The sequence below is a fragment of the Aptenodytes forsteri genome, unplaced genomic scaffold (assembly GCF_000699145.1).
Source record: "Aptenodytes forsteri isolate BGI_AS27 unplaced genomic scaffold, ASM69914v1 Scaffold1, whole genome shotgun sequence".
Taxonomy (NCBI): domain Eukaryota; kingdom Metazoa; phylum Chordata; class Aves; order Sphenisciformes; family Spheniscidae; genus Aptenodytes; species Aptenodytes forsteri.
The window spans coordinates 2,645,676-2,672,755 of NW_008795035.1; the positions used below are offsets into that span (position 1 = coordinate 2,645,676).

General features: G+C 44.5%; 1 protein-coding gene across 1 annotated transcript in view; it reads right to left on the reverse strand.

Moving 5' to 3' along the window:
* Window positions 1-7,815: 7,815 nt before the first annotated feature.
* FBN1 (fibrillin 1) overlaps window positions 7,816-27,080 on the reverse strand; it is a 142,846-nt gene continuing 123,581 nt past the window's right edge. The window contains 16 exon segments of the mRNA XM_009276493.2: window positions 7,816-9,155; window positions 11,624-11,798; window positions 12,823-13,054; window positions 16,430-16,549; window positions 17,404-17,532; window positions 18,326-18,442; window positions 19,389-19,511; window positions 19,774-19,899; window positions 20,437-20,643; window positions 21,200-21,292; window positions 21,295-21,321; window positions 21,933-22,064; window positions 22,492-22,614; window positions 24,271-24,390; window positions 24,749-24,865; window positions 25,608-25,673. Of these exon segments, the coding sequence (XP_009274768.1) occupies window positions 8,766-9,155; window positions 11,624-11,798; window positions 12,823-13,054; window positions 16,430-16,549; window positions 17,404-17,532; window positions 18,326-18,442; window positions 19,389-19,511; window positions 19,774-19,899; window positions 20,437-20,643; window positions 21,200-21,292; window positions 21,295-21,321; window positions 21,933-22,064; window positions 22,492-22,614; window positions 24,271-24,390; window positions 24,749-24,865; window positions 25,608-25,673 (2,297 nt within the window). The 3' untranslated portion in view covers window positions 7,816-8,765.

The window sequence follows — 27,080 nt, forward strand, 5'->3', positions numbered from 1 at the left end:
TCCCACTGCATAAATCCTTTACCAATTCTCTATTTTTGAAATTAATTCTAGCCTGGTCTGTGGGGAACTCAAGACTGTGCTGTTTGTTAGCACAAATGAGCCCAACACAAATAATCGGTCTTTTTCACCAGAGGGTTGTGCAACTCCTGCCAGACTTGGCCTTCAACCTGGGCCTGGCGGTCACGTTGGGACCCACAATTTCCTCCCATGGTTTTATCTGTGCTGTCACTGTGGAGCAGAAAACACTCTCGTTCCCAGCATGTTTTGGGATATAGGAGTGCGTAGTAGGCATACGTATGGGTGGCAACATGATCTTTAATACATTCAGTCTCCTAAAAGACATAATCAGATTACGGGGCAAATACATAATAGGCAAGTTCACACAGAACTGGCTTCGTTGGAGTGACCTGAAATACAGGTCTGCTTCCTGGTGCGCAGCATCTTGTCTTTGCTCCAAGAACACGTGTGGTGGGTATTTTTCAGCCTTTTTTCCTCCCTTTCCTTTCATTGCTGGGTGCTGCTTTCAGTCTTAATCCACGCGACACAGACATGATACATGATTTAAAAATAAAGACCAGGTCTCCTTGGGACCTCCGCCCATCCCTCACCCAAGCTTTGCCATGCCGTACAGCAGCTCTCATGGCCCGAGTCTCCCCTTGGGATTCTCCTGCTCTGACCTCATGGTGTATCACGCCACAGTTGTCGTACCCCAAGAGCAGAAACCGTTGCTGGTCTAACATGTGGCAGCATCTCGCCCCTGTGGTGCTTTGATGTACGAGCTCTACTAACAGATAGAGGATCTCAGAGCTTTACATCCTTTGCTGCGGCTACTTCTCCCCAGTGCTGCGAGGACATTGAGATCTTGAAAAAGTACCAGGACATCTTTTACAGGAGCGGATTTGAAAACTGGAGGCAAAAACCTGATAGCGAAAAGCTTTCAGTGAAGGGGATTTATGCCTTTGGCAAGTACAATTTAAATATGTGGAATGGGAAATCTGTTAAATTCTTTCTTGCTTGGTTAGCTTTTTTTTTGAATTCAGTAAATGAGAAATTGTCTTTAAGGACTTGTTAATCTACACTCAATACTTGCTAAGGTCACATAATGATCTGGTCCTGACGGGCCTTGGGGTTTTTTCTGTTTGGTTCATTTGGCAACTTCTTACCAGCCGAAGTCCTGTGGACAGCTTTACAGTCCTGCTTAAAGCGCTGGTTGGCTCAGGAGCGTCAGCCGATGGGGAAGGCTTTGCATTAAGGCTGGTAGCCTTGTGGAGCTGGCTACCGCGAGGGCAGATGGCTGTTGATTCACGTCAAAAAGTCTTTTGAGCAGCTGCCCTGCAGAGCCAGCGCTGCCGAGTCGCTCATTCCCTTTCTCCTCTCTCCCAGTTTCCTGTTGTTTCAGCTTTGCACTGACGTGAATACAGACTGACAGTGCGGTTCCCTTCATATTCCTCGTCTGCTCTGCGCTGGCACCTTCCTCCTCTCTTCCTGCCCGTCCCTCCTATCACGTGTTTCTCAAAGCAGCAGCAACTTGTGCTATCACCTTCTTCTCTGGACTCAGCACTTATATTCCCAGTTCAGCTGTTCATATTTTGCCTGAAAGTTGAAGCCAGCTCCTGCTCAAATATTTTCCGTCTACAGTTTATGTTTGGCGCAAAAAGAATCTCATGATCAAGGGGTTTAATGATGATATATATTTTTTTATTTAAAAAGACAAGTTTATGTCTGGAGATCCCTTTAAAGTGCCTGAATGAATCTAAAGAAATATGCATGAGAAGTGTTTTCAGCTCTTTTCCATCTTGAAGGTATCTGTGCCGTGGCAGAGCTGGCAGCACTGGCAAGCCGAGACCCGAAACCCTGCTGGGCACCTCTAGGCTGGAGAACTGGCACCACATTGCTCTGAACCTCAGCAATTCAGGTAGAAAGCCCATGTCCCCACTGCATGCTTGGATGTGAGCCACGTTTAAATACAATATGGGCATGAGGACCATGGGCCTTGTTCCCCTGCGTAGATTCCTTAGCTGAATTTACCCCTCAAAATGCAAACACGCAGTATGGGCTGGATCTTCGTTGCATAAGCCAAACCTAAAGTCAGTGCACTCCAGGCTTGGAAATTGCACATGCAACTTCGAATTAAGAGTTTGGGGAAGGCTTAATTACTTGGAGGATTTACTGGGGCAGCACAAGCCGTGTCAGACTGACGGCTGGACATGCGCAGCGTCACCTGCGGTGGGGGGAACACACCCCGCTGCGGGTGCAGCATCACAGGCGTGTGCTCAGTGCGGTGCAGGGCTTTGGGCTCCCACCCTGTGAACCAGTTTCTGCGTGGTTTGTTCTTGGGACTCACCTCTTTGCTCTGGTTGTTTTGTTTTTACGGTCAAAATTCAAAATCAAAGTGAAACTCAGCCAAAGTGCCAAGATTTCCTGGTTACAGGTTGAAACCAAGCAAAGAGTCCACAGTTTGTATGGTTTAAACCTAAAATCATAAATCATTTCTTATTCACCTAAATTTGTTCCAAATTTACTCAAAACTTGGCCCAGATTTGCCTGAAACTTGGCCCAGGATTGCTTGAAACTGAGCCCAGCTTCAGAGAGAGGTTCATGAACCTCGACAAACCTGGCCTGAGCCTTGAGTTTGTAATGAAACCCAAAACCAAGGGAGTTTCACCTGGTTTGGGTTTGGTTATAGACATTTCTCACGGCTCTAGTATTTATTATGATTACAGTAACAACACATTTATACAGAGCTGCAAGCATACACACAACACTGCAAAGTGAAAAAGTCCAGACAGCTTTCCTACCTGTCCGAGCTTACTGGCTGAATAATGCACTGCACTACAGCTACAGTCAAACTTGGTCCCACACGGGCTGCTTAAGAAAAAAATAAGTTCTCCTGGGTTGTCACATACAAAAAAACCCCAAAAAACCAAAATCACCCTGAAGCACCTCCCATCGGAATGACAGGAGTAAAGAATCAACCTCCAAAGAAAACTAAGCGGTAGCCCTGTTTTCCTGGCTGGTTCATCCAGCAGCCCGAGACGAGCCGGGGAAGCTGGCTGAGCCCAGGTCCTGTTCACCGGCAGTGTCACTTGATTATCTCCACGCGGCCTGCTGAGCTGGGTACTTACCCAAAATCTTTTTTTTGGCAGAAAACTACTGGGCACTGTCGCTCTGTTATTTTTTTTTTAAACTGGTGCTGCTGCATCTGCCGTGGCAGCATCCTGTGTGGGGTACCTACGGGGACGGCCACCCCAAGGGATGCGTGCTGGAGCACGGGGCCATGCCCCCGGCTTTCTGAAGAGTGTGGGGAGCGGCCGGGGCTCTGCCAGGGACACGTTTTAGTGCAGAGGGGCTTCGTGCCTGCCGAGGCTGCCACGGCTGATGAGCCCATGTGGCTCCTTGTCCTCCTCTCCAGTACTTTGGGGCTGCTCCTGGCAGAACTGCCTTTGCCTATGGGCTCTCCCAAACCAAAACATCTGGTTCTCTGTTCCTACCCTATAAAACAAGGATGACAAACACATCCCGACCTCACAAGGGTGTAGGGAGGCTCAACATGCGTGTCTGCGAGGCGCTGACATCCAACAGCCCTGGGAGCCATAGAGAAGCTCATAAACAAACAAACCCACAGATGTGAGAGCCGAGCTGGGGCGAGGGCTGGGCCTGTGCTGCCACTGTGGGCGAGGGAAGGGTCCAGCCCAAGAGAAGGAAGGAGAAAAAGCCCTTCCCGGGTACTTAGCAAAGGTTTAGCACAGTGTGACTTTAGCCTGGAAGCACTGAGATATAGTTATCTGTCTAGACTCTTCAGAAGAAAACGCATACGTTTCTACATACACATACGAGCGTGTGTCTAAGCAGGTTGAGGACTCGGCTGTACGCTAACAAGCAGCCACGGCACATGCTGGACTGGCCGGCACCAACACGGGGCTGCAGCCCAGCTTTACCAGCATGCTCCCGCTGGACGGGCAGCCCCGGCCTCCACGGCTGCTTCCCGCCATCGCTGCGCTGCGCCGGGGCGTGGTGGAAATAGAAAGGAGAGCCTGAAATACAAACCCAAACGCTTCGGCAACCTCTCTGGCCTCAAGGTTCCTCTGCTGAACTCAATGGGAAGCTCATAACTGAGGAGTTGGCTTGGGCGTGATATTCCTCAAAAGCATTTGTTATGAGGGTGTGAAGTATTTGGCAAGGTTTAAGGACAGCAGAAGTAGATCGTTGGAATTTGTCAGAGCTGAAGTAATTGGCATCTTCAAGGTTTTTGCTGCACAGGAAGATCGTCTCCTCTTCGGGCGAACCAAAGCCCACAGCCCATTCCAGAGGGACCAGACGTTGGCCTCAAAGTCTCTCCGGGGGTACCAAGGACCTTGGCGAAGCGCGCACTGAATGCGGCAGCACCACGGAATCCTGCCGCTAACCACCTCCACCTTCCCGGCACCAGCAGCGCCTCTGCCTGCTCTGAAAGCAGCGGTGGTGCGTCCCCCTCTGGGGGGACGGCTACTGGCCGCTGCAGCGCCTGCATGGGGACTGCAAGTGACAGCCCAGGAGGAGCACAAGCCACCAGGACTGGTGCAGGACCAGCACCCGGGTGTGAAGCAGAAGCCACGTGCGTTGGGACGTTTTAGGCCACTGAACGACTGCAGCATTCTCCCCCCTCCCCTTTTCTTTCCATCTTGCTACTACTGCAACCTCTGCAATCATTTGCATTTTCATTAGTATAAACGATGGCATATTTTGCCCCAAGTTACAGCTGTCCGCTCAGCCCGTCTTAAGTTTTCGCAGCATCCAGAACCAGCGTGATCCCGCAGGTTAATGCGACGCCCTGGACCCGCACTGCCGATGCGCAGTTGGCACACAGAGCCCCTCCGCACAGACATGTAACCGCAGGAGCTCGCACAGGGGCTGCAGGGGTTTCTGCAGGCATCCGACACACTCAAGCCACAAGCAACGACTAGAAGCTGTGGGATTTTCTGAACACAAGAGTTTTAGCCGAGCGTTATTCTGCCAAGACTGTGATAGTATGAGGGCTTACTCTGGGCGAATACTCTGGCAGGACACTGCCAACCTGGATTTACTGGATTAACCTGCTGTACATCATATCTTGGCCTTAGCTGCTGGACACCCCTGCGAGCACGAAGCCAACCAAAGCAGAAAAGCTTAAAGACTTGCTCCTGGGAGAGGGTGAAGTAGGCAAGATCGTGGGCCCAGACGTCCCAGCTTTGGGAAGCTGCTGTGTCCCGCAAGCTCCTGTCCTACCTGGCGCGGGGCAGCTGGGGGGCAGAGAGGGGTACGCAGCTCCTGCAGCTCCCCCAGGCAGCCCTGGCCTCGTCAGCTGCTGAACCCTGGCTTCCCCTCTGTAACTCAAAATACAGGATTTTCTTGTCACAGCAGTGAAGTTGAAAGAAGAGAAGCTGTCTCCTTCTCGTCTGGTGCCTACTCGGAAAGGAGCAGCACTGCAGCGCAACGTAAGCCGTTAACCTTGCTCATTTTGGCAGAAGCCATCAGATCCGCAGGAGTACTGCGAGGCTTTAATGGTTCAAGTACACCATCAGTTTAAAGGGGGAATCCCAAAAACTCCTTCACAGCAGATGTCAATTTTTCAAAGCGGTGAGAAGGCTTTTGCAACGCCCGCGCCACCACCCCCAGCCTGGCCTAGAGCAGCGGGTTTGATGCAGGCTGCCTCGTACCACACTTACCTGTCGTGGTGCTGCCGGCAGAGACCGGCGGGGGCGCACACTCGGTCCCAGGAAGGCGTAGGCAGCTGTTGGGCGACAGCCATGGCGTCTCGCTCCCCAAACAGCTCAGGCCTGTCTGTGCTGAGAAGTCTTGACCAGATTAGCTCTTCCAAAGCACAAAGCTGAACTTGAATCACAGCGTCGAATATTTATCTTAGAGAAAACCTGAGTGTGACCCTTTGGGACCTGCCGTAAGAAAGCAAACACTTCGGGTCCTTTGAAAGTCAGCTTAAAAGGGAGACTGTGGAAACAGTCATGTTCTGCCAAAATACACGTCAGCTGTCAAGTTTACAAGACACTGTTGCAACACACAACAAGAGAATGATTCGATATGTACAGTAACAAGCCATCTTTGTTAAACTCTGTTAACCAAAAATTGTATTTATTATCCATGCATACATCTATGCCGAGTCATGCACAATCGCAATGGAGGGAAGCCACCGTGTTATTTCAAATAATTAAAGATTTCACCCTTTCCCTTCAATTTGAAAAATATCCTTTAATTGCAGAAGGATACACATTCAGAAAGACCTCTACTTCAGTCTGTCTAGCGCTTAGAGTCATTCTGGGAGCCCACCGGCAAATCGAATACAGGAAATTACTTTAAATCACACCGTAGGTTACAAACCACTTTTTAACTGCAGGTCTCACGCAATGTTATTATGCAACCTTTGCGCTTCACTGAGACTCCAAGGAAACTGCAGAAATGCAAACTAATGTAAATAGTTGTACACATACAGCAACTAAAACTGACAGGCAAAAATGACATACCAGTTAAAGGGCACTGCTGCAAAGGGACAGATTAATAATTGCACAAGAAAATGGATTTTTAGGTGCAGATCAGTACAGCAAGACCGGGCTTTCCGTTTTTAAATCACTAAAAGAGATGCTGTCAAGATTTCTTGTTTCTGCAGCATAACAAAGGCGATTTGCAGAACTGTGCAGGCAACGCTGGGGCTGCTGGAAAACAATCAAGGAACCTTTGGCATGATAAGGTGTTATACAGCAGCTTAAACGCTAAACCAACTCTACCGGACAGAGCCCTGACAGCTCCTTCTGAAATCATTCCTCTCAGTTCCTCTCAGTGTTTAAGGGCTGGAGAGAAAATACTCAAACCGTACGCTTAACTCTAAACCATACGACCTTGCACACTGCCACTGGCGTTAAAAATCCCTCCCGACCTGCTGAAATAGGAGTGCCATTTACAACTGTAAAGCTCTGATTGTATTTCGCCATAGTTACGCAACATGTGGAAAAAATACACGGTTCAACATTTTGGCACACTAATAAATAAAATCCAGACATGGTCTATTAAAAATATCAAAGTAACCCTGTGCACAAACTCCTTTTTATATAGTTATATTCGTTACGCAGAAGGAATCGGAGAGAGATGAAATGTAGTTACAGAAAATAATACAATTTGGGGTGAATTATTACAGTACATTTCCCTTCCAAAGCCATTATAGCTCAATATATGTTCCCTCTATCAACTGCAGGGCTGCCTGATCAGCAGCTTCAGCGACACCGCTTGCTTCCTTTTTTTCTTCCAGTTTTTATAGCATCACACCTCAGTACAACGTTCTGCTGCTGCTGAAAGATACACCACGGCACTTGCGTATACAAGAACAGCTGCATCATCGAGTAATTCATTTGATATTAAAAGCCAGCTACGACTCGTGATGGCTTTTGGTATTGGGTTATCCCTTTGTTATCCATCTTAGATTATTTGACAATAGCTGTTGAAGTGGGGGTAAAAGAATGGAGTATCTTAAGTCAAGGCAGTTTTAGCAAACAAGACTTTTCAAAAGGAATTAAATGTGTTTTCTGTGTCATGATTTAACGTCCACTTCTGCACGGTTTGGCTATCAAAGTTACTCATTGACAGGATTATTCAGGTCAAGTCACTGGAAATGTTCTAGCTTGCTTTCTGGAGCCGCTCAATAATGTGACAGAGGTCCGCTGCTGTTTAGATTTGTGAAGGTTTCCGTATTTCTTCCGTTCTTCCTTCGCCTGGAGAATGAACAAATGGCAGCGGCACACCTTCGAGAAGCAATCACCTGTGCACACAGATACAGAACCAACCCTACCGACAACGCCTGGAACGTAAGAATGCAGTTTATCACACTTCTAGCAAGAACACAAGGCCACAGAATAAACTAAAAAAAAACTGTTTTATTGTGACATTTATGACATTGAGCCCTTGTTGATATGAACGACTATGGGTACTCCTGACACGTTACATAATGTCATGGTGTAGGATGGCACTGATTGTCATCTGACTTTTGAGAATGTTTAACGGTCCCTACTGACCTCAGTGCATTTTGGCAAGTCACAGAAACTTTATCATCAGGTTTGTGTATACAGTTAACAAGTAGTTGGTCTTATAAGCACCATTACAAACCCTCACATTAAGGGTATTATTAATCTAGTTTACAAATGCTTCATTGATAAAAATAGCATGATTACAGTATACACACACTTAATTTACATGTAATGTATTATAGGCATAACTGAGATAAACTACTGAGCTAACTTTGGTTGATTGAAGTATTTAGACTGAATAATGGCAATTTTGGCTTCTAAGTTGTGTAAATATTACAGTGCATTTATAAATCTAGGTTGAAAATTTACTAGCACCAAACGGATATCATAAATGGCTGACCTAGTAAGTTGTAGTTGGAGAAGCGAAGTTTAAGAATTACAAAAATAGAGCTGTCCATCAGTTGAAAGCACATTCTTGTACCTCTGCTGAAATGATGACGTGTCTCAGCATCAGTGGCCAACTTCCAATGATAAAAGTCCCAGTTTTCAAGATTCAACATATCAAGGTAGCTCAGCTACACTCAAAAGCCTGAGAAAGTGGTTGTTTTGAGCTAGGGTATTCATCCTGTACCTTGTTTATGTAGTAATAATATAATAGTGCTCGTTCATACAAATGTACTCATGTAAGATTGTACCTATGATATGGAGAATCTGATTGGGAGGAATATTCAGTCCTACCTATCTATCTTTGGTTTAATTATTTGGTCTTTGGTTGATGAATTAATGAAGCAATATCTGAATTTTCATTTTCAGGTTATCTCCCAGCTCACCACTGAGGTAGTCTTTGTCATGTTTCTCTTCAAGCTGGTTAAGTTCCTTCTTTTTATAGAGTGGAATACTACTGATTTGTAATGAATAGTTTCCAGGCACTGGCTTCTTCTTTGTGAAATGAAGGTAACTTATCCCGTCCTTCTTATTGATTCTAAAGAAACCGTCTTCATTTCCGGAGTCAATTAAATATCGGTTATGGTTTGTCAGTGTTGTGAGGGCAGGAAGCAGTTCCAGGATGCGATCTTTGTTACTGAGATCCGAGATGTTGATGGAGAAGACTGCTGCTTTCTCAATATCCCAGCTGGCGAGACTGATTGGCGGCTCCAGCTCTGGCTGATCCTGCACAAGAACAAACGATGTTAGCTGGCTTTGTCAGAGCGCGCTTCACGTGCGCCTACGTGTATGTATTTCTTACCCAGCTCATTCATTGTTAATGAAACAATTTTTAAAAGGAGGTTCTGCGATATCATCTGTCAAATCCACTATTATGGCCCTAGGACTTGTCAGGATAAAGTACGGTCTTTGTCACTGTCCCCGCGTGGGTAACGGGAGCCTGAGACAGGCACTGAAAGTTTCTGCGTGTGGGTCCCGCTGCCTGGCGAACAAAGCCTCTCCCTGCTTGGAGTCTGCGACCAGCCTCCTAACAAAGAGAGCAGCAAAGGCATACTCCTCTGTCAGGGGCACCACAAGCTAACGTGAACAACGGTGTGCAGAGGGGAGCAGGGTCTGTGGGGGAGGCACGCCACGTAGGTGGGAGTTTTCTGCTTTGCAAGATTCGCTTTGTTTAGGTGTGGAGCCGGGGCGGCCCGTGGGTGCAGCGGGGTGCTGGAAAAGCAGCATTGCCCCTCGCCTCCGAGTGATGGTAACTGGGCTCCCCCTGAGACCCCTGTGCATGAGTCACGCCGCAGCGGCAGAATGATAACATTTCAGACAGCACATCAGCTGTAACATTTTCATTTGGAAAGCAAGGGAAGCTCTACGTCACCTCTGAGACAAATCCAGCACTAATCACAGAGAGTACCGAAACACACCGAAGAAACACAGTTTACGACCCCACTCTGCCCAAAATCAAAATGTCCACACTCTTCTGGGCAGAAGCACTCTCCCGTCTTCCTGTATTAGCAGAGCGCCACGCACCGAGCGCCTAATGGAAACAGCTAACAGGCTCCCGAATCCCCTGTATTTGCACGTGGAAAAGCAGGCTCTTCGGCACACACGCATGAGCCGAGAGTACAGATGACATTCAGCTCAGGGTAGCGATGGTGTGGCCACAAGAGTGTTCAGTGTCTCTTGGCTATATTTAGAATGCAACACACACATCCGCATACCCAGACACGTACTTTCAGCTGAATGACAAATACCTGCACAGTCAAGAGACCTGCCATGACCTGCTGCTTCCCCGGCCAGGTCGGGGCAGATCCCTTCACCTGTACCACCACTGTCATCTTAGACTGGATGAAGAAGTGAGAAGTCAAAGGACTGTGGACTTGGTGACGCTTCTACAAGCTGTTTACAGTTTGCTGAAGTCTGCGTATAATTAATGTGAACAACAAGGTTTAAATCCAGTGACTTGTGCTGGACATTGGATGGATGACCAGACTGGGCAATTCTGACTTTATCTTACAAGAAGTTGAAATAAGCCGATGTGGGACTCCCCAGGCAATGCAGGGAGTTTGAATTTTGCGCGAGAGGGACTACAGTAACATTACACATTACAAGATCACGCGTCTATCACGACTTCTGCACTCATGCTGGGAGGTGTGGTGCTGGAAGCCCAGCTGAAGAACAAAGAGAATTACAAGAGCCTTCATCCCATTGTGTCTCACTGTTGTGATCAATTCAGAACAAACCCCAGCAGGGGGAGTTTGGTGAAGGATTTACTTTAACGCTTTTTTGAGAAACGTTTGCCAAGAACTAAAGGAAAATACCTCCCCCAAGGATGAGCAAAAAGGAATGCCTATCATTTGCATAAAGACACACAGCAGACTAGTTTTCATGCAAATATAAGTGCTGAAACCACTTATTAATATTTGGTTAATAGAAAAAAGCCAATGATGACAGCTAGGAAGAAGCGGAGTTGCGTGAGCATCGCAATAGATGATAGGCATTTCGTTGACACAATTACCCCACTCGGAGGCAAATGGAAACCTGCCTCTGTCCGCAGCGACTTCCTTGCAATGACAAATAAAGCTCTGCCTCCCGTTCTGCTGCCTGGGCCAGTGGTGAGCACCGTGCGCGGCCTCGCTGGCAGCCTCGGCCCCAGGACAGCAACCTGGGTGACTGACTGCAAGGGTCTGGACAAGCCCCAGGAAGGGCTGCAGCCCTGGACTCCCTCCAGGTGAGGTGTTCACATCCAGAGCTCTACGTTTGATTTGGAGAGGGCTCCAGCTGCGGACACACAACACGGCGCTCCTTGGCAGGGCCCACATCCACCCCGACCAACGTGTCCTGCCTTTCTGGCCACAGGCTCACACAAACGTTTTGCAGACCCGCCGTCCTCCGACATCAAGAGCCTGCTTTGCTGGTGAGCGGACTGCGCTCTAGACAGCTGGATGGGCATTTATTTTAGCGTTTGATGAGACATAGATAGGAGGTACGCAGGGGCTTCAGAGGATGACCTTTGCCTAATGACAGTGAAAAACTTCAGAAAGCCCCCCCCAGACTCCTTGCCATCCAAAACCAGCTCTTTGGTCTACTTTGTTTGGGGTGTACATTTTTCCTGTGGGATTGCCTCTTGGCACACCTCCTTCCGAGACTGGCTTTCCCAAGACAACCGCAAACCCCTTCCCCCAAAAAGAGTCAATTACCTCTGCTTCATTTGCAGTTTCATTAGTGCTTCTGCGCTTCCTTCCTCTCTTGGGATAGCCATTGATTTTACATTCATAACAAGCTTCTGGAGAGAGGGAGTTGTCATCTACTTCTCCACTGAGTGAAAGCTCTTGTCCTTGACCTTTGCCTAGCCCCACTCCAGAAACACAGTGTCTGAGGAAGGAAGACATTCAAAATTAATTCCAGTGAGACATAGATCTTACCAAAAACTGAATTTGGGGGACTGTGAATACAAATAATAAGGCAATTATGTTGCACTCATTTCCTAGGAGAAATTTCTGCTGAAGTCAACAGGCAAAATTCTCACTGAATCACAATGCAGCTACCTCGGATTTCAAGAACCTGGCTCCGTGAGGCTTTGCCTAAGACAGACCTGCCAATATTTAACAGTTTTAAAAACACAGGCTTAAGCTCTGAGAATTTGTTAGTAATTTCTGTCATCCAACCTGGAACACATTAAAAGAGACCAATTTTCAGAAACTGCAGAAAAATCTGAAAAGTGAGGTTTTTCATAATGTATCCCACAGCTTTTAGTCTGAAAATTTAAGCCACAATCTTTCTGCTTTCCATTTGAGTTGCTTGGTCCTACATGATGCACAGCCCTAACACTCCCACTGGGGCAAGTGAAAATTGTTTTTCTTGATAAAGCAGACTTTTATTCAAAAAATGATTCGTTTGGAACACGAAGAATATGGAACATACAAGAACATAAAAGCATACAGAATTGTTATTCTAACCAGTGGGTGAAGCCACTTGTATAATATCATTTGCCTTTGGAGCTGATGGGGGTGTTGTTGTTATTTTTTTAAAGGAGACAAGCGATACACCACATATCACAGTGAGGGGTGCGAGCTCCCAAGTGGCAAGCTCAGAGAACTTGGCTAGCTGCTGGGGTGTGCAGGAGAGAGGTGAAAGCAGTAGCTTAAAAGAGACGATTGAACCTGGTAGCCCTGACCGAATTTCATTAAGCATTAAAACCACGTTGCTCCCTTCCCTTGGTTACCTTTCCCCTCCCTCATCTCCAAAATCAGCAGGTGCATCCAACTCTCGAGCACCTCCACAATCCTATCCCTCTTTCATTGGTGACAATCCCCCTGGTTCTGCTGCTCCACGCTACAGAGAAGGGAGCGGATTATGTCCCCTTTACGTCTGTTAGTTTAAAATGAGAATCCCTTACCCTTGTCCTATTCTGAAGTAACCAGGTGGACATCCACAGACATAGCCACCTTCAGTATTTGAACAACCATAACTGCATGGGGCTTGTGCAGAACCGCATTCATTGATATCTTGGCAACCTCCACTAAACTGTTCATACTGAAATCCGGTAGGGCACATACATTTATAGCTTCCCAAAGTATTGTGGCAAGATGCTCCTCCACAAATGTGTGCACTGAGACATTCATTTTCATCTGGAAAAGAAGCAGAACATACCACGTTAACTTTTACTCTCAGGTCTAGTCCAACCTACCCCTTCAGAAAGGTCGTGCTTGACTGTTGCTAAACGTGCTGCCACATCAGACGGACAGAAACGGAGAACAGGGCTTGGCCTCACCCTTGGCTAGGGCAGCGGTCGCTAGGAAATGACTACAACCACACAACAGAGCAACAGTTGGGCTACTCTACAGAAGATGTTTCATGCCACGTCAGCTCATGCTCTGGAGAGCAGAGAAGCAGAGGAGGCAACTTTTTTTTTGTTCCAGAAACAACTCAGAAGAATAAAACTTCGTACAGCCAACAATCTGGTCCAGTAATCCCATGTTCATAATGCTATTCAACGTTCAAGGAAGAAGAGTCCTGACACCTTTTCCAGGCACTGAAAATCCCTCCCTACGCACTCACATTTAAATATGAGGTACAGGTAAGGTACAGGAACAAGTAGTAAAGTGAAAATAAAAGCAGCTGTAGATACAAAAGACTGCCACATTCTGAGCCAGCCCTTTTCCAAACTTCCCAAGTGCGGCACTGTAGGAGTTCGAGGTCAGTTCAGGCTTGTTTACTGTACATGGCTGGGTTTTTAAATGTAGCTGGTCTGAATTTTTTTGTCTGATGTGGCAAATTGCTTTGAAACGTTCTGAATGCTATTGTTCCCCATTTTCTGTGATAAAGCAACTGCACATGCGCATTGCGTGTGTGTGCACATGCGTAAGAAATGCCGTCTGGACACTGCATGGATAAAATGTAAAGCACAGAGCAGCATCTCCGACTTAAGCATCCAGGTTACGGGAGAATAAGTATTAATTCAGAGCATTATTGTCTTTTTCCAAACAATGTGCCTGTTTGTTCTTCGTTTAAAAGCAATGCCTTTGCTTCTTGCAGCCTGATTTACGGCACGGTGTGCTACAGAATTGCGTGGGCAGGGGATGCAGTCACACGCAGCACAAGCCAAGGGAGGAACCAAAGGATTCTGCAGTGATTATCTAAATATGTGGTGCAGCAATATCAAAAGTCCCTGAACGCTTCATTAAATAAGCTAAAAAAGACACAAACTGTTTGCAGAGTTGGGACTGCCAAGGAACATGAAGGAATTGTCACAGAATTATTACATGGATTCTTCCCCCGTGGTACACCCAGGAGATCTAGGTAAGTATCTTAAGCATATACAGTTACAGACGTTACAATGTGAACGTGTCGAGACCACAACGTACTAAAAACGGGCTGAATTTGGTGTCACCGAAGCCTGTAGGAGTTTTGCCATTAACTTAGAGCGATGTTTCAATATTTGTCATACCTAACACAGCAATTATGTCAATATCACAAATGCACGTTTGGGCCACAGAAAGTTACTGCACCAAGAGGAGATATGCTCGCTTCACCTCGCTCCACAGCAGCAGGAGTGTGGACACTAGTGAGGTTAGTTCCCATATTTTGGGTGATTGTTGGAAGAAAAAAATATGAAGAAAAGTGAAAAAAACAGTTACGGGAGCCTCGGACTCTGCGCAAGCTGTGCTGTCAGGCACCACCTTGTTCTCCTGTGCTCTGCAACACACAGCTCTGTCGTGCTCAGCTTCAGCAGGAAGGAGAGATGCCATGAGGACGGAGGAAACCAAGCCTCCTTCCCTGCAGTTTTGGGTTGCTGCCTGGACTGCCCCGTGTCCAAGAAGGTGGAAGTGCTAGCTGAGCCCTTCCCCAGTTGTGGCTCTCAGTGTAATTTTCCCTGGTGAAGTTTCTGGTGATCAGTATTTGTGGCACCAAGGTTGAAGCCTTTCTTTCAGTGGGGGAAATACCGGTGCTTGTGCATTTTGAAACTGATATTCTCTATGTGAAATCTAAACAGTAGTCAATGGGCTCAAAAGCTGGAATAACAGTGTACACCTGGTTTGGAAATACACTTAGTTAAATGCTATCACCCAGGAAGACCTGGAAACAGCCAAGATGTTTCGCAAAACTGCGCGCTGCACTTTCTCGAATTCCACAATGTCCTCCAGCAGCCAGACACAGCAGTGCTGGGTTTTTTGGTTTTGTTTTTGGGGTTTTTTTTTTTACCCTCCTGCAGATTAAATTCTAATTTAACCCTAAGCTCTCCTAGTTTAATTAATATTCAAAACCACCATATGTTTGTGCTCCCTCCTTGTTCTCTTGTATGTTACAGGCATAGAGTACTGGAGCACAAGCAAACATCACAGCAAGGACTGCATAAAATGTCAGGAGGTTTGGTAAGCATAATTAAAAGCAGACACCTCCCTAGAGCACCACAGTGATAACAAGCAAAGGCATTTTTATGTCTCTGAAAGCACAGAAAGCCAAACAAAGAGTTATGAAGCGCTTTGTTCTCAAAGAGGTCATCAAACACATCTCCGGGTATCCACACAAGACTAGCTTGTATGAAGCCCATTAAATATGACTAAAAACGCACATAACTGTCACTAGAGGAAAAATGATTCATGTTTCTGTTGTTTGAATTTGCTACATGCTGAATATACACTGCTGAAATGTACAGAGACTTCTCCCATGACTTCTGCAGAGGACCCAGTTCTGTCTGCTCAAGTCATATCCAGCATCAATGCTCTGCACGTGCGGCCCCACCTACGAGGGCTCAGAGACCTGGGATAGAACCAAAGTTTAGATAGGGAAGAAACAAGCATTTTAATTCACCAGTGTATTTACTTCTTAACACAAATAAAGAGCACTAGCATTTGTTATTTATCACCAGAATCGTCCTGTAAGCACTTGTTACAAACTGTATCCCAAAGCTGCAAGGAAGCATCTTTAGACAGATAGCAGCAGCTTTGCTCAAGTATGACAAATGGTTAATTCCGTACAGAGAAGAGGCTTAAACACAGCAGCCTTCCTGTAGGTGTTGTAAGAACGATAAACGCACAGATCAAGTAGGATTTTAATAGGATTTTAGATGCGTGGGGCCAGAAGTTTCATTTTACAATTTAACAATCCGAACTTGTGGTTCTGAGTCTGCCAGGTTCAACCACCACCAGCTCTCAGACAGGACCTGTGTCTGAGCAGAGGCTGTTGCACGGCTGAGTAAGACTTCCTTTGTTCAGGCCACAAAATACATGAGTAACACAAGTTCCCTCGAAGTCAATGCAATATCTAGCACCCTCAAGGATAATTTTGTGCTTAAACACTGGTCGAACCAGGACATAGGCTACTGGGTGCTTCATATCCACTCTGCCTTTCTCAGGAGCGCACATCTGCACTGAAAGTCTGCTGAACTTATTAAATTATAATCAAAAAAAGAAAATACGGCAAACTGCACCATCGCCATTCACTTCTTGCTGCTAACAAAGGTAACATGCATTTTAATGTATGAATTTAAAAAAGTGACTTGCCAACACATTGGTTCCATTGGTAATGCTGGAGATATCCTTGTGGGCAGCTACACCTGTATCCTCCAATTATATTTTGGCAGCCATGCTGACACCGGTGGTTTCCATCGCATTCGTCAACATCTAAAAAGGTGAGATATACTCTGAGTTTTGGGAGAGAAGCTCAAATTATGCTATATTTGAAAAGTACGTTACAAATAATCATATATATTCATATATCATATATAGAGAGGTAAATTTCAGGATCTTCCAAAAACCTGACAAGTGCTGGGAGACACCTTCGGGCCTTTCGGGTTTGGATCTCTGGCTCCACAGCAAGTAACTTAGGGCTGAAAACCACTGAAAGCTCAAGTTCGGCCACAATTTTCAGAGTTTGTGCATTCTGCTATGGAGCAGAGAGCAGAAAGCCATTTGTATACGGGACCCCCAAGGCCTTCCTAAGGCTCCCAGCTCCACAGCAGACAGTCCCTTGCTTTTACCCAAGCATCCAACCCAGGAATCCCAGGATATCTCTTTTCAAAGCAAACCAAACTCTATCCCAGGAGAAGGCTCTAGAGGCTCTAGGGACCCAGAGGAATAAAGTCTGCAGCCCTTGAACTCTCTCTTTAGCAGGTCGCCTCGGAGATGCAAGACTTCCTGTCCTTGGTGAGTCCCTCAGAAATCCATGCAGGATTCAACAGAAGTTCGCTGAACTTACGAGGCTTAAACTAAAACATTCCACGCTAAATTGAAGTCTCCTCAGAAATTATCTGTCCAGCTCTTTAGCATCCTGCGATATATCTATTTATTCAGGCCCATGGAGAGAAATACTGCCTTGTTGCTACATTTCCATACCCCACCCCCTTCAATCTACACATGCTTACTCCATAGGTTTTGGTACTTACTCCATAGGTGCCTCCTTGGATGACAGTATGGCTGACAGAAGATGAAGGAAAGCAAGAGAAGGCCAAGTTAAATGCGCTGTGTGTTGTACCTACCTTCACAGCTAAGCCCCGTTTGATCGAGCGAGAAGCCACGTTGACACTCACAAACAAAACTTCCTGGTGTATTCTGGCAAATGCCCTTCGCCCCACATAAATTGATTTCAGTAGCACACTCATTATTATCTGAAGGAAACCAAAGCCTGAGTGTTACTTTTTATTCCTTGTTGTGAAGATGATCATTTAGCAACGCTGACACTGAACAGTTTGTGACAAGAGGTAAAGCAACATCAGTACCACAGCTGTCATACTGCCCTCTCCATTTTTTTACTTTGCACTAGGAAGGAGAGCTTACATTGCCGCCTTTTTCATTTGAAAACACTAACAAGAGCTGTGGGAAGGGAAACACTCCTTTTCTTCACCAAGAATATGGAGTTTGATGTTCTAGTCTTCAAACACCCCCAAATTCACACCAGTACCACAGGATCGTCCGATTACCACAAGCAGGATCCAACTTGCAGAGCAGGAAGAGTGTTTTGCAGGAAGTAGTTTTGTTTAACATTTCCACAGACATAATGGGTGTGTGTTTAAAGGACAACTGCAGAAATGTGTGTTTCATGCTTATTGTTTGAAGACTGACATGCTCTCTAACGTGGGTCCTGCCATGGACTACAAGAACAGAAACATAACTATTTTTTTGCTCAATGGGTAAGAAAGGGTAAGGTAAGAATTACAAATTGGTGTTTTTACTGTCTGATTCTTGCAAGTGCAAAATTCAAAGACCTAGATTATGAAAACAAGGGAAGGTAGGAGGGAGGGCCTCTTTGCATCTTCTGGTCTGGTGGGACTGGGATCAGAACCTGGCCTATGTTTCCATTTGGTTTCTCAGGAAGCCGATTTCACCTCCTTGCTACTTTGCTTCTGGAGTAAGAGTCAGTAATAAATCCCAAATCTGCGTCTACATTCCCACGTCACTTACCAATGCAGGCTGTATGGTGCTGAGTGAATCCAGGAGGACATTTACAAGTGAAACCCCCAATAGTGTTGACACAAAGGAACTGGCAGTTGTGCTGCTTTGTTGCACATTCATCAAGATCTAAAAAAACCAAGAAAACATCTTTCGCTTATGTTCCCTGTGGAGGATCTGACAGTTCAGCTGGACTTAGAGAGGAGTGATTGCAAATAAATAACGCATCAAATACAGCCTTTTGAATCTACGTCTCGCTTTCCACGCTGGCTTCCAGTTCCTCTCATGTGAAGCCCCACACGTAACGAGTGAGACTTTGGAGCTACCCTAGTGTCCGTGCTAACGCTGGATTACAGACACCACTCTCATCGGTCGGAAAGATGCTGTTATATAATACATGTCTGCTCTCACTGCAGTCGATAAATGGGAAGTCACCATCTTCATGAGAAGCAGTGGCAGACTGCAAAATTCAGTCTTGCACTGAAGCATGCTATTACTCCAAAAGAAATATTTAAATGCTAATGACAAAGTACACTGTCATTTCCCATGCCAAATTTAGAATTGCTGCTCTAACTTGTGCGGTTTCAGTCAGATCTTTGCTACCAAGATATATAAATAAATGAAATTATAAAGAACTCTTCAAAATCTGTCCTGCACTGCTATTCCTTATTCAACACGCTGCAGAGGTGGTAGGGTAAAACTCTGTTGATGCTGGACAATGCACTGCAAACCACGCTCATCTTTGCATCCATTAAGATACATTTATCACTGAAAAACACGGCTTAAACCAACGTGCTTACCAAAATAAGACCAATCATGTACACTATTGGTTACAAAGTCTTTTAAGATCAGCTGCCATCAGCCTGCAAAAATTCCTGTGGATCTACTGTTCATCCAGATTATCAAAGAACTAACTGAAACACCAGCTCCATCCTGTGCAGGCCACTTTCACTGTCTTTAGTGGAAATACTCACGTGATTCAAGGAGGCAGATTTACATTATTTAAATGTCCTTGGATTGGTACGTGCCTGTGAGACACAGAGTTTCTGCAGTAAATTCTATTCTTGATTTTTACCTTTGCAGCTTCTCCCATCCTCTTGCAGGATGTACCCTTTCGGACACGAACACTGGAAGCTCCCCTCTGTATTTTTGCAGATGAAATTGCAAGGTTTTGGGGACTCATTACATTCATTCAGATCTAGAAGAAGAAATACCAGATATCACAAATCTTGGTTATCAGCACTGAGGCAAGACCAGATACCTCAGTGCTGATAACCAAGATTTGTGATAATGTTTTTCAAATTGCTCAGGAGATATCAGAAGGAAATCAAAATCCCCAAAGCGTTCTAACGAATGACATTTTCTTTTCTCGTTTTTCAAAATCGTTATATTTCCTTCTTCAAGTCATCTCTTAGTAAAGTAATAAACTTTATATACATACACCATAATGAAAAACCTACCTATGCAAAGAGTGCCAGTTATATCTGTAGTATAGCCAAGGTTGCAATGACAACGATAAGATCCCCTCTCATTGATGCATTCCCCATTACGGCAGACATCATGAATAACCTTGCACTCATCAATATCTGCAATTAAATGAGGGTTAGTTCACAACGGAACAAGGACTGATTTTATACAGCTTCAATAGATTCAATAATGAAATATTGCACAGAATAAGGAGAAATATTCAGTGGAAAAATACGGAATGGACCATTAATCTAACTTTCAAATGCAATGAACAAGCCTCAAGTGGAAGCGAACAACCGGAGCTGATCATATATTAGCCCCCATAAATCAAACATCACTTTGCTTTCATGTACACAAACAGCTCTTAATCTGTACCTACAACCCACTCAAACGTGAGAGTGCAAATTCCCATTCGAGTGCACGTCAGTCAACCAGCAGGCAAAATAACTATCTGCCAAGTTGGGATGGATGCCTTTGGCCATGCACCCTCCTCCCAAAGGACTGTACTCTCTCAACATGAAAACTCTCAGAAAATTTCAACTGATACCCAAAATATTTTTAGGACCTCACAGTGTTCTAATATGCAAAAAAAGAGTTTATAATTTATCACTGAATTTGACATTGTGTAAGAGGGCCTTTAATAGAAAAGTCAGTACCTGCTCCGTTAGACATGTATCCTCGGCCATGAGGGCAAAGCTTCTTGAAGGCCACGGTGCCTGGGAAGGGGCAGACCTCGCAGTTTTGTCCCCAGCCTCGGCCACCATCACAGCAGCATTCAGACTTGGTGACAGAGTTCCTGTTGCTTGATCCGATTTGACACATACTTTGTAAGACTTCAGTGAAGCAGTAGCCCTCTCTGTTGTCTGGAAGACAAATTATGCATCACAGGGAATCCTAATGGTGACGACCTCCAGAGGGTCATGAGATATTAGGAATTTAGTCAGAAATATAAAAGAAAGGGCATACTTCACCCTGGGACTGTGGAACTGAGAGTGAAAGACTACCAGCAGTAAGAAAGAGAGCACGACGTCTAAGGGAAACAAAGACGACAGGATATTTAGCAAAAGGTGGAAGACAAGTTACATTATACTTATAAAAATACATGTTTCTGTTTGAACCCAGAGAAGAAGGACTGGCTGAAAATCAGGACCAAAGAAAAGGCAGAGTAATTCCTGGCTGACTGAAGCCACCGAACAGTCAGCTTTCATAGCAAGTCAACCCAACCGGACTGACTGAAGCAGGCACACGGTTAGCACGGGAAGAATGAACTTGCAGGAGGGCACCTACTTACAAAGGCCCCTTCCCAAAGGCATGTAAATCCACGAGCACGTTTATTCACTATACATTTCTAAGTTTAAGTTCAACCACAGTTTCTGCTATCAAAGTGATAGTTCATTAGGGTGTTAATGGGCGACTTACCAAGGCATTCGTTCTGGGCGTCACTGACAGTGAATCCCTCGTTGCATTCACATCTGTAACTTCCCACTGAGTTTACACAACGGCCGGTCTCGCCCCAGGTTTGGTCTGACATTCATTCTCGTCTGTGTTTTTGAAATGATATGACAAAAATCAAGTCCATTAAGCGGATTAAGGCAGGCTAGAGAAGTTGGTATGGAGTTCTTAAGCTGTGCATTCTGCCTGGTTAAACTTGCATAATTTTTTAATAAAAAGTCTCTTTCATTCAATTTTCAGAGGAAAGATGACCATCTGGCTCACAGTATTATATATTTTGTTACTACGTTTTCTCTGCAATATATTCCTCACTGGTTTTCAAAATTTTTCATAGTTACAGCTGCACTTCTGAATGCCATCCAGAGTTTAAAAACAATTCAGATCTACTCTCACTCATGCTAACAGAGATAAACAAGCTTACAATAATGGGCCCAATTCTCTGCTTTCTTCACTCAGAGCAATTGAGCAGCAGCAGTACAAACTGCTGCAAAGTAAAGACAGCCACATCCAGATTTTCTACTTGCTGCCCATGTGCGCATACCTGAACAGCGCAGCAAAGTGTGTATAGCACCGGTAGATCCATTACACAGGTAGCTGGGTAATTCTTCCTCCGAGTTCCTTAACACTTTGTTAAAGCCAAAATTTTCAGCTCTGCTGAGGAACTGTGTTTCAACAGCTTCAACACTTCAGCGTCACTTACCTATACAGCCTTCCCCATCTGGTCTCCGTTGATAACCTGGTCCACAGATACACATATAGGTGCCAATTAGGTTTTTGCACTCCATCTGTTTTGAGTCACAGTCGTGAATTCCTTCTTCACACTCATTCTGATCTAAAACACAAGGTTTAGACTCCATTATATAGAGAGACGATCCTGGAAATTCGCAATAGTAAATTCTGACTTTGGAATTTCAACCATAATCAAACTCTACACATACTTTTTATTGTGCTAAACTAACCGTAAGATATACTAGCCTAGAGCAAATTGATTTCTCCCAAATGCCCATTTTCAGGGCAAGACAAAACCGTATCATCTGATATGACCTCACTTTATGCAGATGTATAAGTTTACGGGCAGGACAGGGCTAATACAATCAACTGCATAATGCAAACCATAGAATTTCATCCCAAATTCTTTCTGACTCAGTTACTTCCTGGGATTAAAACTCTGGCCCAACAGTGCAGTGAGTCAGAGTCCTACCCCTGCAGGAACTTGAAATCATTATCTCATAACTGCGAGAGTCTGGTAGGAGCTTTACCTCTGCACATTCTCCGGTCCTCTCGCAGAACGTACCCCGTGGGGCACTTGCATTCGTAGGATCCAAAGGTGTTCACGCAGCGGAAAGCGCAGAGCAGGGGGTTCTGAATGCACTCGTTGACATCTGGATTCGGAGCGACAAAGACCATGGGGGAAGTGAAAGATGCTTTTGTAAAACTCAGCAGACTTGAGCGCACAGCTTTTAGGTACGGGCAATACCACAGATCCCAGTTTACCGAGGGCTAAATTTTAACGGTTGGGGACCCGTGGTTCTACTCATTATGGATTTCTGTATAGGAGCAGGCACCAGACATGCCAGGATGTTTGCACAGCTACCTGAAGTTTCAATAGCTTCAACGGCAAGCAGCCAGTGAAAATAATTTCCAGATCCATGCTGCCAAAATACTGTCTGAGTTAAAACTGTATCTTTTCCACATCTAGGCTCAGTTTTTATGACTGGTTATTTTTAAATTCTAGATGCATCAATTCAGCTTCTTCATACACTGAATTCCATAAAACAACAGCCTTACTGGAAACATTATTTTGAGGTGCATTTACACAGGCTCTGGGCTACTTGAGTAATTACTGCTATATAATGATGTTTATGCACTCTGCTAACTCCTCCTCTGCAATTTGAGCTTTCACCCGAATTCCACAGGGAAGTGAATGAAGCTCTAACTGTATATAAAACTAATGCAAGCCGATGCAAAAATAGAAGCATTCTTTTGTATGGGCTTGCAAACAAATAGATTGTGGCAGATAATTTAAGAACATCAGTGTCAGGTCAGAAGAGAGTGTCAGAATGTCCTAGGACATTCTCCTCTCTCTAGTTGTAACAGGAGGAGAAGAGTATTAAAAAAACACCATACCGTGCATGCAGAGATCTTTCCCCTGATACAGCCTCTCAGCTTAAGGACTTCCACAGCCAAAAGCCACAACCAAACTATCAAGCTTAATTTCCACTGATGGATTCCCACATAAATTTGTAGAATCTCTTTCTGCGTCAATTTATACTTGTGGCCTCACTAATATTCTGCAGCAAAGAGTTCCACAACTTAAGTAAGTACTATGCATGTAAAAATGCTTGCTTTGGTTTGTCTAACATGTTCCCTCTATTTTTGGTACCTTTACCACTTGTGGCTTTATAAATTTAAATCATGTATCTCTTCAAACACGTTTTCCACACTGAAAAATTCTAGTCTAATTCATTTTCTGCATGTCCCTTCTATAACGCTGATCTTCCTTACTCTTCCCTTCCCTGTGCATTTTCAAATGTCTATTTTTGAAATGAGAGACCAAAGCATGAAAAATATTCAACATAGGGGTACCATGGTAATCATCTAGTACTGTATATTTTCTGTTTTGTTCCCTGTTTCTTCCCTAACAAACCCAAGCAGCCCATTTTCTATTTTCATCATCCACAGTGACTCTCCTCACTCAAGGGTCGTCTAGGAGGTAAGCAAAAACATACACGCAATAAGCAGCATTTCTGGGGACTGTTCTGGAGCGACCGTACCCCAACATGCGCCTCTCCGGGCAGTCCCTTAGCAGATACTACCTGAAAGCCTGTTCACCCAACCTCCAGTTAGAAAAAGGTACCACAGTTCAAGGTGGATACAGGAAGGAGGAACTTATTTTTCTGTTTCAGATAAAGACGCATTGTTCCAAATGTCCACATTTGTCTTTTTAAGCTGCTTTACTCTCCTCAGTTGTTTCCGAAATCAGGAAACTGTTCCAGCACACAACTACAATGACAGTCCTTAACACATGGGAGTCTCACCTTCACAGGTCATCATCGGTCCAGGCTCAAATCCCTCAACGCAGGTGCATTCAAAGCCTCCCACCACATTCCTGCAAGTTCCATTTCCACACGGGTTTCCAACAGCACATTCATCAGTATCTGCAGTTAAATCAAGGCAAGAATACATGGTTATACTCAACCAAAAAGGTATAAAATCTACGTTGTTGATGTACCACCAAAAAAATACAAAAATACAAAATCCAAGAACTAAGTTACTGAATTAGAGTCACAGAGACCTAGCATAATTTGGGATCGCTAGCGGTTATCTGAGCCAAACACTCAGCCAGAGCCAGACCAACTTGGAGCAGATTGCCCAGGCCCTGCCCTGGCAGGTTTTAAGCACCAGCAGGGATGGAGACTCCACAACATTAGAATAATATAACCCCACTACCCCTTAATGCCATACTTCGCAATTCAGGAGATTCTTTAAAATGGAAGATGAAACAGCTATACTTACCCACACACTGAGCTCCTTGTAGGATGTAACCATAGGGACATTCACAGCGGAAAGACCCATCTGTGTTGATACACTGCCCAAATTTACAGTTGTCTGGATCAAGGCACTCATCCACATCTTAACCAGAAATACAAAAAACACAGTAAGTGCAATTGACTTCATGTGCTTTTAGAGTTCTCTCAAAGAACAAGTGTTGTTCTGGCAAGAAATATTCCCGAGATCACAAAAAATTACTAATATTTGAATTTTGATATATATTAGGATGAGGGCACAGAATTTGTCTTGCAGGCCAGCTTTCAGAATGCAGAAGAGAAACTGATTCTAAATGTCAGATGAAAAACCTCTCCAACTGGGGCTACAGGGAGAGGAGTAGATATGAAAAGCAGTAGTCATCCAGCGCTCCTTAAATGAAAACTTTTGCCAATAAGGCTGAAGTGCTGTTTGTCTTGGGAGGGAACAGAATGTACTGAAGGGATCTGGGAAACCGTGGTTTGCACTTCTGGAGGATTAAAACCATTTACTGTAAACAGGCTACATATATTGTATAAGGAAAGACAGGTATGCTATGTGATCCATTCTCTAGATCCTACATAAGTTTCCTAGCAAATCTGCTCAGCATAAATTAAAAAGCCAAACATGCTACTCTAAAAGAAGTTTAATTTCTGATATATGAGATATTCAAGCTTGAATTTAAAATCGGTATAAATAATTGGGAAAAAAAAAAGTACAGAAGTTTCCACAATTCGTGGCTTTTGGAAACAGTTGCAGAGGTGTTACTCTCAACTGAAAGGGAGAATGGCTTATGGGTAGAAAATGGCGTACTGATGCCACAACGGCATCGTGCAGTTCAGGCACCTACCCAGTCTTGCGTCACCAGGTCCAACAAGGATGCCAATTCCAAACGGACAAATCTGTCTGAACGCCTCTGTAAAAAAAAAAAAACCAAAACAAAAAAGTCAAAAATCAAACCGTATGTTACATTCTATCTTGACAATCAGCATTACCCATGAGCTACACAAGTAACCACTGATACCAATTCATCCTCCTCATGATCAGATCCAGAAATATAGTATGTAAATGTATAAAATTACAATTTAATCTTACAGTCATGTAAAAACTGTATGCTCACTTTACATTTCATCTGATCTCCTGTATGTGTATATGTAAAATCCTGTGAATAATTATTTATTATTTAACTTCCTTTAAGGAACAAACTAATGCAGTATTTCCATTTTAAAAGTATCAATACTAGTGACTGCATTCTTTTCTGCTGTAAATGAAAGATTTCCTACATTTTCTGAAGACAACACAATTTAATCTGTAGTCACCAGTTAGTAGCTCCTTAAAGCATGCCAATCTCTAGTTCTAGAGTAAGTAATAGTTTTATTACAGGTAGGCTGAGAGTAGAATTTCTGGGTTCAGCTTAGAGTGAAGTCACCACTCAGTTTCCAAATCCACCAGGTTTTCTGTGTGTTTTTTGAAGATTTAAAGATGATGTAAGTCTTTTGAGAACAAGTCATTCTCTATTTTTTGTTGCAGAAAGCATGTACTTGCTTACCTGTGCAAACCACCTGGTATATTCTTGGCATTAGAATAAATAAGAAATCATAAATTCCCACTCCGGTGGACCAAAATGCAACGAGGATGCATGTAATCATAAAGGCCCTTCAGCTTCAGAAACTCCTCTAGTTTTGGGTCTGACACACACACAAAAAATACAAGTCTTGCAACTGAAACTAAACCATCCACCTCTCCCCTCTAAACTGTATCTTCAGCAGATGGATGGACACAGGACTGTAATTCAAACCATCTCAAGATGCCGCTGAGCATATTCTCTACTAACCACGCCCAGAACGTCACAGAACCCTTGACAAGATTTCACTTTTTCCTTTGCAAAGAGGTTTACAGTGCAGCAGTACAATACAATCATAGACATAACAAATGTTACGCTTTCTTTAGTTGAAATACATTAGCTGGTCTTTGCTGAGGTTGAACACAATAGAACTAAATGCAGATGCACACCTGCACTGAAAGCAACGGTGTCTGGCGCACTGCTAGGCTCTGAGTGGGAAACTCAGCCCTGTGCAGCCGGGCAGCCCGAAACCTGCCTGTTGCTCAAGCCTTCAGAAGGAGACTCAGGTGGCACATGTGCTTGAGCTTACCGGCCTGCATTCAGATAGCAGACGATGGGAAACATGCGTGAGATGACGACCGATATTTTTTTTTTAAAAAGAAACAATTCCACTGTCCATGACATAACCGATATTTTTTTTTTTTAAAAAAAGAAACAATTCCACTGTCCATGACATGTCAAGACATAAATTTCCCAGAC